This window comes from Dama dama, chromosome 11 (assembly GCF_033118175.1).
Source record: "Dama dama isolate Ldn47 chromosome 11, ASM3311817v1, whole genome shotgun sequence".
Taxonomy (NCBI): domain Eukaryota; kingdom Metazoa; phylum Chordata; class Mammalia; order Artiodactyla; family Cervidae; genus Dama; species Dama dama.
In genome coordinates this window covers 54,234,065-54,247,184 of record NC_083691.1, presented here as the reverse complement: position 1 = coordinate 54,247,184, position 13,120 = coordinate 54,234,065, and the positions used below count along the sequence as shown (strand labels likewise).

The following is a 13,120-nucleotide window of genomic DNA, read 5'->3' as shown; positions in this document are numbered from 1 at the left end:
TTGTCTGCCACTAACAGTGGGAAATGATTGCTAATTAAAACTGTGACACACCATTGGTTGTCAGTCTCATCCTGATTTAAGAAATGTAAAAAAAGAAAAATTGAAAAAAAAAATGCATTCTAAAAATGATGAAGTCCAGGATTCACCATGCAGAATAGAGGGAACAATTTATATAAAGCACCTTGGGTGAAATAGGTACTCAACCAAAGTTAGTTTTTTTCTAACTTCCTTTTTTCTGCTTTGCTCCTAGTTCTGCTGCTGGTACTGAATATTGGATGAGATGATTCATTTCTTGAGAAAATTACATTTTAAAAGTGTACAACAATGATTGTACACTCTGTTGCTACAGTTAGCTACCAGATCACCTAAGAACAAACCTTGGCAAGTAGGAAGAAGTTGGGTTTCTTTGGAAGAGTTTTCTGGAGATTTTTATTACATAATTTAAAGGATAATCAAGGATATTGTAGGCAGAAAGAAGAAAGGAATTAGTTATACCCATGTCTTTCTTGCTTTTCTGAGTTTCTGAAAAATCCTTGCTTCAGATAGGTTTGCTGTCTTAGGAGCAGAGTCTATAGAAGAAAGTGTCTGAAAGATTAAGATCTTGAATCCACCCTTAGCGATACGTAACGAACCTGTTCTCACAGAGCTTGAGCTTCTTTATTCTTTATTCCTAGACTTCGGGATCCTGAGGCCTTAAGAGGTCATCTACTTTAGCTTCCTGTTGCTGGCATGGCCTTGAATTATCCTAGTCATGTGATTACCTTGTCACTAAAGGTCTGAGATCTAAACCAAGGTATCTTTTATATTAGAGAGGTTACAAATAACGGGGTTGATGTTTAAGAACCTCTGAATCTCCCACATCTTTTCTCATGTCACATTCCTAAGGCAATTTCCGCTCTCACTAGAAAAATCACAGCCACAACAATAGCACCTTGCAAACTTTTTTTTAAAGACAGTCACAAATTAATTAGGCTCTGAGGTTAGTAGTAGAACTAGAGTTACTGTGGAGTTTTGTCCCCTTTATTCTCTTAAGTTTTAATGCACATTTTGTGCTGAAGGTTGTAAGTGTTGCAATGTTGATTTGAGTTAGGAAAAAACTCCACAAACGCTTTTCGATGCCTCTGGGAGACCTGATGAGGGCAGCCTAGAATATTTAGAAATTCTTGAGCCAACAGAACAGTGCTTAGGAAAAGAGAGAAAGAACTCAGTTGAAATGGGGAGAGAAAATAAAATGAAAAATAATAAGAATTTCTTCCATGAGAATGCTTAAGGACTTTATTAGCACCTTTGATATTGAAATAGTGAAAGATTTCAAGAAGTATAAGGTAGTGCAAAATTGTTTTAAACACAAGCCAGTAGTTCCTATAAGTTGGGTCTTTGAGAAGTAAATAGAGAACAAGAGCTAGTATTTTTTATCTTTATTGCAGTATAATTGAAACGAAACATATTAGTTTTAGGTATACAACCTAATATTTTGATATTTGTATATATTGTGATGTCTGTCTACTGTGATATGTGTCTATCACCATGCATAATTTCCCATTTTTGTTTCTTGTGATGAGAACTTTTTAGTTACTTTTCAAATGTGCAATATAGTATTATCAACTGTAGTCACCATGCTGTACATTACATTTCGTGACTTATTTTTAAGTGGAAATGTGTGTCTTTCCTCACTTGCCCTTTCACCTTCCAACTCTGGCAGCACCAGTCTGTTTACCTATGAACTCAGGATTTGTGTCTCTTTTTTTTTTTTAAGAGTCCTCATATAAGTGAGATCATCTGGTATTTGTCTTTCTCTGACTTATTTTACTTTGTGTAATACCCCCCAGGTCCATGTGTGTTGTCACAAATGGCAAGATTTTCTTTTTTATGGCTGAGTGATATTACATATTGTGTGTCTGTGTGTGCAAATTAACATATATACCACGTTTTCTTTATCCACTCTTCTGTCGATGGACACTAAGGCTGTTTCCGTATCCTGGTAATTGTAAACAGTACTGCAGTGAATATGGGGCTTCCTTTCAGTTTAGTGTTTTTGTTTCCTTCAGGTAAATACTTGGAAGTGGAATTGCTGGGTCACATGACAGTTCTGTTTTTAATATTTTGAGGAGCCTCGATTGTGTTTTCCATAGTGTCTGCACCAATATCCTTCCTGCTAAAGGCACCCAAGGGTTCCCTTTCTCCAGATTCTCTTCAACACTTACTTCTTGTCTTTTTGGTGATAGCCACTGTAACAGGGGTGAGGTGAAATCTCACTATGGTTTTGATTTGTGTGTTTCCCAGACAGTTAGTGATGTTGAACTCCTCTTTACGTTACCTGTTGGCCATCTGTATATATTCTTTGGAAAAATGTCTGTTTAAGAGCCAGTATTTTTGAACTTCAGAAGTAAGGCGTTTTGATGCCAAAAAGTGAACCTTACAGCCAAACTGGTCCCATTCCTTTGTTTGGCAAATATGGAAATAAACTCCAAATGTTTCCTTGCCAGTATCAGAATGGGTACTAGAGCTGAGGTCTTCTGACTTTGCAGCATCCTTTCTACTACATGCTTGCTGGGTGATACACTGAGCCTCCTTTTTTGAAGTTCTGATTTTTCTTTTTCTTTGGCAACCTCACTGGTTTGTTGAGAACGTTACTACACTGCTCAGAGGTGTCATCTGCCTTTTCCACGTGTTTGCCAAGTTGTATAGTCCTGTTTCGGGAATTGGGAAGATATTTAGAAGTGTAGTTTGGAAAAGGGGACCCTCAACAGTGGTGTTTCTGATAACTAGTACCTGTTGTCATTGCATCTAAGAACCAAATCTTTATTTCAGAAATACAAAATGGCCTTGATCTCAATGTATCAATGTAGCCATGAGAAGGTGACTTGATTATCTGACCTCAAACTTGTTTTTCCATAAAAACTTAGTTGGGGATATTAAAAGTAATTTCTCCAAATATAGGGGAAGAATATAATTTCCACCAAAGGCAGGCATTTTGTTGCCATAAACCCACATTTTTTAATATTAATAACATTCCTAAAATTGGGATGTCTTATAATTGATGTATTTTACAGTAAATTGGCAGCATTTTCTTCACACTAGTTCTTAATAGCGCTTCTTAAAATCAGTAGTGTTTTAGATTTGATGAAATATAGTACTTAAAGCCCATTATGCTTCATCTGTAAGTAGATACTAAATGAATATATAATTTCACATCTGAATAGTAGATTGGGGCTTAGAAGTAAGTGGCTGCTGAGCTACTCTGCTATACTTTAAGGCCCTCTAGGTAGGGACCCCCATAGTCTGCACATTATAGATGCATAATACATATGATTAGTAAGTATACATTTGTTAAAATCAGGAATACAAACCTGATTAAATGAGCAACAAGAGCATAGTTTGAGAGAGCAGTTGGAGTGGGAGTATTTCATGAATAGTCTCTGGCTACTGGTTAGGAGCACAGTACTGGTCACACACCAGTGACCAGCGCCATCCGTGGTCTTAGTCCAATGTGGGCAGCTGCTTTTGGCCACACTTGTGTGCACACTGCAGCCATCTTGTGGATGGGGTGGTGACTCTGAGGGGGAGAGAACTCGCGTATGGCTGGCTGATACACATTTTTTTCGGATTATTTAGTCTCTTTCGTTCATAGCCTTTATTACAGTTGGCACTGTTGGGGTTTTGTGTTTCTTTGTTTAATGTTTATATCTCAGGAAGCTTCATGTGGGCCTCAGTCTGTCTTGTTACCCCTGAATCTCTAGTGTCTGGGAGAGAGCCTGGCACAATGAATATCTCAAAGCAGTCTGGTCTTTTCATTCTATGTCAGTAATAAATAGCTAGTAGTGAAATCACACTTTCTCTACCCTAGTTATTATGCTGCATGCTCTCTATATTATTATCTCATCTATTCTCATGTTGCCTGTGAGGTGCATAATATTATCCCCATTTTTACAGTACGGCTGCATCTTTAAAAATATTTCAGATGCTAAAAATTTACTAGTACATGTCTGCCTACTGAATGTTTTATGTAGACATGGATTAGTATATTTACATATAAGCATATATAGGTTATGCATGAGAATGTAAAACCCTTCTGACTTATTTGATTTTAAAATATGAATTGTATGTTCTCTCTTTTTAGGAAGTGATTGGCCTTTGTGCTCATGTAGGATGTGAACCCAGTTCAGGGAGGACCAGGCACTTCACAGTTTACAGGCGTCATCTCCCATCTGCATCACAGCCTCGTGAGCAGCTGTTGTTCCACTTACAGAAGGGAAGACTGAGGCCAGGGGAGGTCAAAAGACCTGCCTCAGGTCACCGAGTTGGTGAGCGGCAGGCCATAAATTCAAGCCCAGGCCTGTCTGATTCCTGGCTGTGCTTTTCAGCTGCTCTGAGAGGCAGTCCCAAGATTAGGCTGGCCCATTTCTGAGAACCTGGAGAGAAGGCGACTCCACCACATTCCCTGGAGATGTCTCAAGGCCTTCACCACTGGGAAATTCTGCCTGGTGGCCGACTTCAGGCCTTCCTGCTGCCCTAATATTTAATTAAAAATACTCACTTCCATAATATTAGTTGAGTCATTATCTTCTCATAGGTTAATTTATGATTTGTTTGTCACCAGTTGTGTTTCTTGTTTGTGGCTTTTGTCCATTTTTCTGTTGGACTTTCATCCCCTCCTTCCTCTTGGCCCCTGGGTTGCCCAGGTTGCTATGATCTTCCTCCTTGCTTGTCACGTGTTACAAAACCACTCTGGTGGGTCATTGCCTGTGTTTTGCTTTAGGATTTTTCTTTTCTCCTGTAGTAGAATAGTCAATTTGTATTACATTACTGCTTCCTGGATTTCATTTGTTAAAAACAAAACAAAACTGCTTAGCATGGAATTTGTACTAGATTGTAGCAGCATTGAGGACTGCTAGTAGTATTTAGTACTGGATTTTTTATACAAATTATTGGGAAACCAATGATCTTTGCATGTACAAAATTAGATATAGGATTTTTTCCCCCTCTTTTTCTGGTAATGGATTGACATTTTTCCAGTTCACACAAAAAGAGATGGAACTTTTGATATTTAGTTCTATATGTGTTTCTTTTCATAGATCCCATCTCTTGTCCTGAAATTCAAATATTTCTTGTACATGTGCTTTGTAAGCCCTGTACCATATGCCATGGGAGATGCCAGGTACAAGCCATGGTCCTTATACTCACAGAGTTTACAGTTAGAAGTTCTGAAAATACTTAGATGATACTAAAAAAAACTTGTGCGTGCTCAGTCACTCAGTTGTGTCCAACTCTTTGCAACGCAAAGATTGTAGCCTGCCAGGCTCCTCTGTCCATGGAGTTTTCCAGGCAAGAATACTGGAGTGGGTTGCTATTTCCTACTCCAGGGGCTCTTCCTGACTCAGAATTTGAACCCGCATCTCCTGTTTCTCCTGCATTGGCAGGCAGATTCTTTACCATTGTGCTACTTGGAAAGCCCCAAAAGAAATGTAGCCAGAAATACTTTCTTTACTGCATTATTTCTAAGTAAAATTAACAAAATGTGTGCACCCTTTAGCCTGCAGGTGTGGTGCTTATAATTAGACACCACATTAAAGTATTTTGTTTCCATTCTCTCTAATCTCAGATCCCCTCCAAACACCCGATTGTATTCACAAGTCACAAATGTCATATGAAAATTCAGGTTCCTCACCACATGACATTTTTTTTAAACGTGAACTTACATGAGTCAATGCATGTGAAATTCTCAGGAGAATGAGTACATTGACTCGTTGAAAGGTGAGAAATACTTGTCAGACGGTTTGACTAAAGTATGCCCTATGTTTTAGATTTATTTTTAGGAAATAGGGTACTCTTATTATAGAGATCAGGTTTGTATTTAAAACCAAAATATGATTAGGCCTCTTGAAGCAATGGACAGACCATTGAAGACAGCAGAAGTAGAATAAACTTTTTTTAAAAAAAAATGTCATTACTTAGGACATTTGATTGATAATTTGGATGGAGAAGAAATCAAGTAGGGAAAGAAAATGACCAGTCTGACAGGTTTAGTGTTTCTATCAGCTGGTAGCTTGCACTCTCTACCAGTCCAAATTAGAGAACTGTGGAATTGTTGGGAGGAAAGGTGAAGAGGTATAGTAGTGGTGAGGAAAAGGAGAAGCTGCTTCCCTTGGGGAGTCTGCAGCCTGTGATTCTGAGCTTGGACTGTCTATGGTGGGCAAGAATTAGGAAAATGACATTGTTGTTCAGTCCCTAAGTCATGTCTGACTCTTTTGCGATCCCATGGACTGTAGCCTGCCAGGCTCCTCTGTCCATGGGATTTCCCAGGTAAGAATACTGGAGTGGGTTCTCCAAGTTTCCTTCTCCAAGGAAAATGACATATGCGACTTAAAATTTGGTGAGATTTACTAGGAATATAAGTATATTTTGCATTATGTCCATCTGAATGCAGACAAATGGCAAAAGCAGAAGAATTTCCTTGATTCTCTGATGTCACCAGTGGTAAGATTTATCATTGATTTGATTATGATTCTGCCTTAAATAGAGCCACCTGTCTTTACCTGTGTCATGGTGGCTTGGGGTGGCGGAAGTCTGGGGTCCTCCTTAAAACTGTGGCAGTTGGGTGAGCGCTACTAGTGTAAAGGGCCAGAGAAGGGGCAGATTCGTCTTCTGTTTTCTCAACTTAAAAAGGCATTTTTGATGATTATGGAACACCATGGCTTGTTGGGCAACACAAGGTTTTCCTTTGAGTTTCATAAGTGCTTGATTATTCTCGCTTCCTCTCATTTCAGTATGAGTGATACCTTGTCTGGCATCGTACAGGTTTCTTTTTGGGACAGATTGTGGTCAGAATTTCATTTCCTTATCTTTGAACATGTACTTTGGGGTTGGCTCAAGGGTGACGATAGTCTGTTGGTTCCAGCTTACCTGAAGCCTTGGTATCAGCTCATACAGTGGAAGGGGAGAGTTCATGTACCCACATGTACATGATCTCCCAAGATCCGCTTCTCTAGATGGTGTAGAATGGTAGGGTCGTCACATAGGCTGAGCAATACTAAAGGGCTCCGAGGTTATTTGGGAGGTGAGCTGCTGTTCATCACACTTGCAGATGTAGTTTTATAAGCACCAGAGATCTGGTGGTGTGAATTCTTGGGCTCCATAAAGCTGATCTTGGAGATTTGGAGTAGAAGAAAATAGGAGAGGGTAATGATCGGAGTTGTACTGATATTGAAGCCGTGCTTTACAAATGTAGGCAGACCTGTCCTTTCTCAGGGTGACAGGGCCACTCCTGCCCCATGAAAGAAGTGAACTGTCTGCTGTAGGCTTTGTTAAGGTGGAGTGTAAGAGTACTTGTAGAGGACAAAACTGTACCTTCGGAAAGCAAGTGTGGGCTCCAGATATCCTCATCTTATTTGCTCTTGTAATCAGATCTTGTACTTTTCCTCATTGGAAACTCCTGACAGTTGGGCTGTGTGTTGAATATTCCAGAAGTGGGAGGGACTGTTGGGCAAGTTCTGCCAGGCATAGCAGAGGGGAGGAAAACTCTTATACGAGTTTTGTGGTTCTGCGTCTCCAGCTGGGAGAATGGGGAACCGAGGGCAAGCACTGGTGAGGGTGGGCTCTCAGGCCACAGTTCCTGTTCACTGTCCCGGGTTCAGGTGCTTAGCCATGCTCACTGGGCCGGGACTGACCCTCAGCGCTCCCTCGGGGCCTCTTGTTCAGCTTAGTCTAGTCCAAGAATGCAGCTCATCTGTGTGCATACTGAATACTTCTCTCCGGGTTGGTCAGGGCGAATTCCAGCCCTCTCTCTTCCCTTGAGATTCAGGGGACTCCAAAATTCAAAGTTGTTTGAAGCTGAGGTCAGTGTGGGCTTCCCAGTTGGCTCAGTGGTAAAGAATCTGCCTGCCGATGCAGGAGACACAGGTTTGATCCCTGGGTCAGGAAGATCCTCTGGAGGAGGGCATAGTAACCCACTCCAGTATTCTTGCCTGGGAAATCCCATGGACAGAGGAGCCTGGTGGGCTACGTGTGAGGTCAGTGAAGACGAATCAAGGGGTGCTCAAAGGGCCAGAAGCAGATCAGTTGTGGAATCTGAGGTCTGAGGGCTTAGGAGGAAAAAAGCTGTGAATTCAGGACAAAAAGTGTTGAGTCGACTCTGGACAAATTTATGATGAGATAGATGTCCTTTTCTAGACCTGACTTTCATGGGCTGCCTCAGTGGTAGGTGTTAGCAATTCAAAAGGGCCAGGATGGGCCACAGAGACAGCATTTTGGGGCCCTGGTGGGGATTTAGAAGATAGCCCACAATTTTTAATTCATCTGTGCTCTGCTTCCTACTGATTTTTGAAATACAGGGAGCTGGCTCTGGGAGCTACTTAGGTTTCTCAGTTTCACTGAGGTGTAAGTTGGTGAAAATAACTCAGGTGTTTTTTACATGTTTCTCCCTCATCTCCTTTTCCTATTTATTTTATTTTCCCAATTTCTTTTAGATGTGAAGTCTTCAGTCTTACATCAGAAGAGACCACATTTAAGTAATTTTTGGATTATGTTTTAGACACGTTTTATCCTATGAAAGTGAAAGTCAATCAGTCATGTCTGACTCTTTGCGACCCCATGGACTATACAGTCCGTGGAATTCTCCAGGCCAGGATACTGGAGTGGGTAGCCTTTTCCTTCGCCAGGGGATCTTCCCAACCTAGGGATCGAACCCAGGTCTCCTGCATTGCAGGCAGTTTCTTTACCAGCTGAGCCACAAGAGAAGCCCTTATTCTATGACTTAACATTTAATGTTAATATTATTACCAGGGAATGAGTTGCAGAGTGGTTCTTAGTAGTTCTGACAAAGCTGGCCTGTTAGTTCATCTTTTGTTTAGAGATGTTGGGCTTAAAAATGGGGGGTCAAATAGGGAAAGCATATGGCTGTTTAGTAAAGAGTATTAGAGTGATACCTCATTTTTAATTTTAGCTATTTATCTGAGCACTGGATTTCTTTCTGAGGAATAAAAATTATGAACTTAACCTCTCCTTTTTTCATTCAGAAAAAGCTACAAGATTGGGATTCTCAGTAGAAAGGGGATTTTGAAGAACAGAACAGTATCTCTTTTTTGTTTCTTTAATCAATTTTTATATTTAATATGTCTTATTTAAAAAGTGACATTGAAAGCTGCCACCATTACGTGATAGCTTCCTCTTTATAGGGGATTTTTTTTTTTCTGCCACTAGGTTAAGTCCGTAGTCCAAAAGTTTGGAAAAAATTGTAATGTGTCATATTTTCTTTACTTTTCAGTGCAACAGAATGGAATTCGGCATTGCTCTTATACAACTTCCAGGAAGCATCTCTATGTTGATAAAAATACGAAGATTATTTGCCAGGGTTTCACTGGTAAGCAGGTATGTGTATTAAGATTTTTGTTTATTTAAATGTATATTAGAGATACAGAAATATTGAAGTATTATCTGTTTTTTGTTTTTTTTTTTTAATATCACAAAAGTCGCAATACATGTTTGTAGCAGAAGGGTGTACACTGCAGCATTGGGGTTGTATCTCAGGGGGGGTTAGGTGCCACAGTCAGGTAAAAATTGTATTTGTTGCCTCGAAAATCCCTCCCTAGGAGTATAGTATTTTGTTGGAAACCCACATGTTTTCTTTCAGCAAGTATAACACAACTGATTTTTCTCCAACATTGGAACAGGTCGCTTTTCTTTAATTAAGCACTCAGAAGGTAGATGGACATGAACTTGAGCAAACTCCGGGAGATAGTGGAGTACAGGGAAGCCAGGCGTCCTATAGCCCATGGGGTCACAAACAGACATGTCTTAGGGACCGAACAACAACAGCAAGGTAGATGGCTTGTGTTTAGGCCTTGCTGTCTCCCTATCCTCTGCCTACATCATAGAATTTGCGTAAGTTTAAATATATCTGTGATGTGATTCCACATTAAAGTGTGACCTAAGACTCTCCTTTCTCTCCTTCCTACCATTCTACTCCCCTGGAAGTCTTTCTGATAACAAGTTAACATGTATCCTTCTAGATACTTTTCTTACTCATATAAAACACTTAGATAATAGGCATTCTACAAAGTTTATTTTATAGGATATGCTCTCTTTCTCTGTGTATATGTGTATATATATATATTTAAAACATATTATACAGTATATAATATATATCATACATATAGCTGGTTTTAGAAAAGGCAGAAGAACCAGAGATCAAATTGCCAACATCCGCTGGATCATCAAAAAAACAGGAGAGTTCCAGAAAAACATCGATTTCTGCTTTATTGACTATGCCAAAGCCTTTGACTGTGTGGATCACAATAAACTGTGGAAAATTCTGAAAGAGATGGGAATACCAGACCACCTGACCTGCCTCTTGAGAAACCTGTATGCAGGTCAGGAAGCAACAGTTAGAACTGGACATGGAACAACAGACTGGTTCCAAATAGGAAAAGGAGTACATCAAGGCTGTATATTGTCACCCTGCTTATTTAACTTATATGCAGAGCACATCATGAGAAATGCTGGGCTGGAAGAAGCACAAGCTGGAATCAAGATTGCTGAGAGAAATATCAATAACCTCGGATATGCAGATGACACCACCATAATGGCAGAAATTGAAGAGGAACTAAAAAGCCTCTTGATGAAAGTAAAAGAGGAGAGTGAAAAAGTTGGCTTCAAGCTGAATATTCAGAAAACTAAGATCATGGCATCTGGTCCCATCACTTCATGGGAAATAGATGGGGAAACAGTGGAAACAGTGTCAGACTTTATTTTTTGGGCTCCAAAATCACTGCAGATGGTGATTGCAGCCATGAAATTAAAAGACGCTTACTCCTTGGAAGGAAAGTTATGACCAACCTAGATAGCATATTAAAAAGCAGAGACATTACTTTGCCAACAAAGGTCTAGTCAAGGCTATGGTTTTTCCAGTGGTCATGTATGGATGTGAGAGTTGGACTGTGAAGAAAGCTGAGCGCCAAAAAATTGATGCTTTTGAACTGTGGTGTTGGAGAAGACTCTTGAGAGTCCCTTGGACTGCAAGGAGATCCAACCAGTCCATCCTAAAGGAGATCAGTCCTGTGTGTTCATTGGAAGGACTGATGCTGAAGCTGAAACTCCAATACTTTGGCCACCTCATGCAAAGAATTGACTCATTGAAAAAGACCCTGATGCTGGGAGGGATTGGGGGCAGGAGGAGAAGGGGACGACAGAGAATGAGATGGCTGGATGGCATCACCGACTCAATGGACATGAGTTTGAGTAAACTCAGGGAGTTGGTGGTGGACAGGGAGGCATGGTGTGCTGCAATTCATGGGGTCGCAAAGAGTTGGACACGACTGAGCGACTGAACTGAACTGAACTGAACTGAATACATATATATCTGTTAAATAAATTCCTGAAATTAAAATTGGGTGTCAAAGGTTCTGTGTATTTAAAATTTTAGCAGCTGCTACCAAGTTGCACTTTAAAACATTTGTACACATTTATAGTTTACTGTAGTAGATACGCAGATTTTTTTTTAAATACCAAGGAATGCTACCAAATCTATTAGAAAATAATCCCTAACCTTAACTCAAAGTGTCCCTTCCTCAGTTATTAAGGGAGACATGGCAGAATAGAAGTGATGAATGATTTTTGTGTAATTTAAAGTTAATGATTTTTCTGTGATTAAAAGAACTATAATATTCATTCTGTGATATTTTGGTAATCTAGCATTGGCAAGTTTATTCTGTAAAGACCAAATTGTAAACATTTTAGGCTTAGTAGGCCATGCAGTCTGTGTTACAACTACTCCATAGCATTGGAACAGCAAAAGCAGCCACAGATAATACGTCAGTGAGTGGACATGGTTGTGTGCCAGTGAAACTTAATTCTTGAAACCAGTGGCTGGCCAGATCCCTCAGGCCATACTTTACCAACTCCTGATCTAGAGGAGGATACCCAAATATCCAAAGTTCTATAACTTTTTTTTTTAAGTACTTAGGAATTGCTTTAAACTTATTTCTTTTTTTGAAAAATGAATTTTGATTTGAAGTTGTTTCATGTGAAATGTTCTGCTTTTTTACTTTTCTGAAATAATTGGGCACAGAAATGTGAATTGCAGTGGACTGTTCTTCTTTTTCTCCCATTCTTCTACTATTTTTAAAAAATAGCCACTGCCAACGAAAAAAGAAACAACCAAAACCTTGAAATTTTGTTCATAGATAAAATTGGTTTACTTATTCTGAGAGCCATATATTTTATGAATACCACTTCCACATACATACCCTTTATAGAAAGTTGAGGCTTCATGCTCATGAAATACAGTTTACCATTCTTCTGCCAATTAAAATCATATTCAGTTCCTTTTGGGATATATATTGATTTTATTAGCATATAATTAAATGTTTGATTAACCCAAATTCCACACATAAATTTATTATATAGAATGTTGTTTTTCTATTTGCTAAGCTTTATACGACCCTATGACATTTTCCCTGGAGGAGGGCATGGCAGCCATCCCCAGTATTCTTGCCTGGAGAATCCCCATGGACAGAGGAGCCTAGTGGGCTGCAGTCCATGGTGTTGCAAGTTGCAAAGAGTCGAACACAGCTGAGCAACTAAACAGAGCACATGACATTTTAACATCTCCCTTTTTTAAAGAACCATTGTCTGTGCTGTAAGCACTATTTGTAACTGTCTCTGCTTCTTAAATTAGATGATGATTTGCCTAAATATTGAAATCCAAGGTTGGTTTCAGTGTCTTAGTTACTGGCAAATACATTCTCATTCACTGTTTTTTAAAGTCATTGGGAACCATAATTGTTTATTTGTTGGTTAAATTTCTGCTTCTAGAGAATGATGAAGTCTGAAATTTAGAGTTTATCTCTATAGAAAATGTAAATTTTGTCTCATTAGTTCTTTTTTTTTCACTGTGCACATTGTTGCACATATGAATGAGGAATATTTGTATTTCAGAGCAGATTCCAACAATGCCGTTTTCCCAAGGCATTGTTATGAGCCAGTAAAACTATTCTTATTTTAACTGTACACTGGATGGTAATAATGAGAAAACTAACAGAAACAAGGACATTAATAGGAAATGTCATCACTGTTCAGCACTACATTAGGACTAAAAAATGTGAGCATTTAAATTTATTTAGCA

At 39.3% G+C, this 13,120-nt stretch overlaps 1 protein-coding gene across 1 annotated transcript in view; it reads left to right on the top strand.

The window, feature by feature from the left end:
* Nucleotides 1–13,120, top strand: part of SUCLG1 (succinate-CoA ligase GDP/ADP-forming subunit alpha) — a 38,362-nt gene that overhangs the window by 1,016 nt on the left and 24,226 nt on the right. Inside the window, exon 2 of the mRNA XM_061155235.1 lies at nt 9,263–9,366. Within this exon, the coding sequence (XP_061011218.1) occupies nt 9,263–9,366 (104 nt within the window). The remainder of the gene's footprint in view (nt 1–9,262; nt 9,367–13,120) is intronic.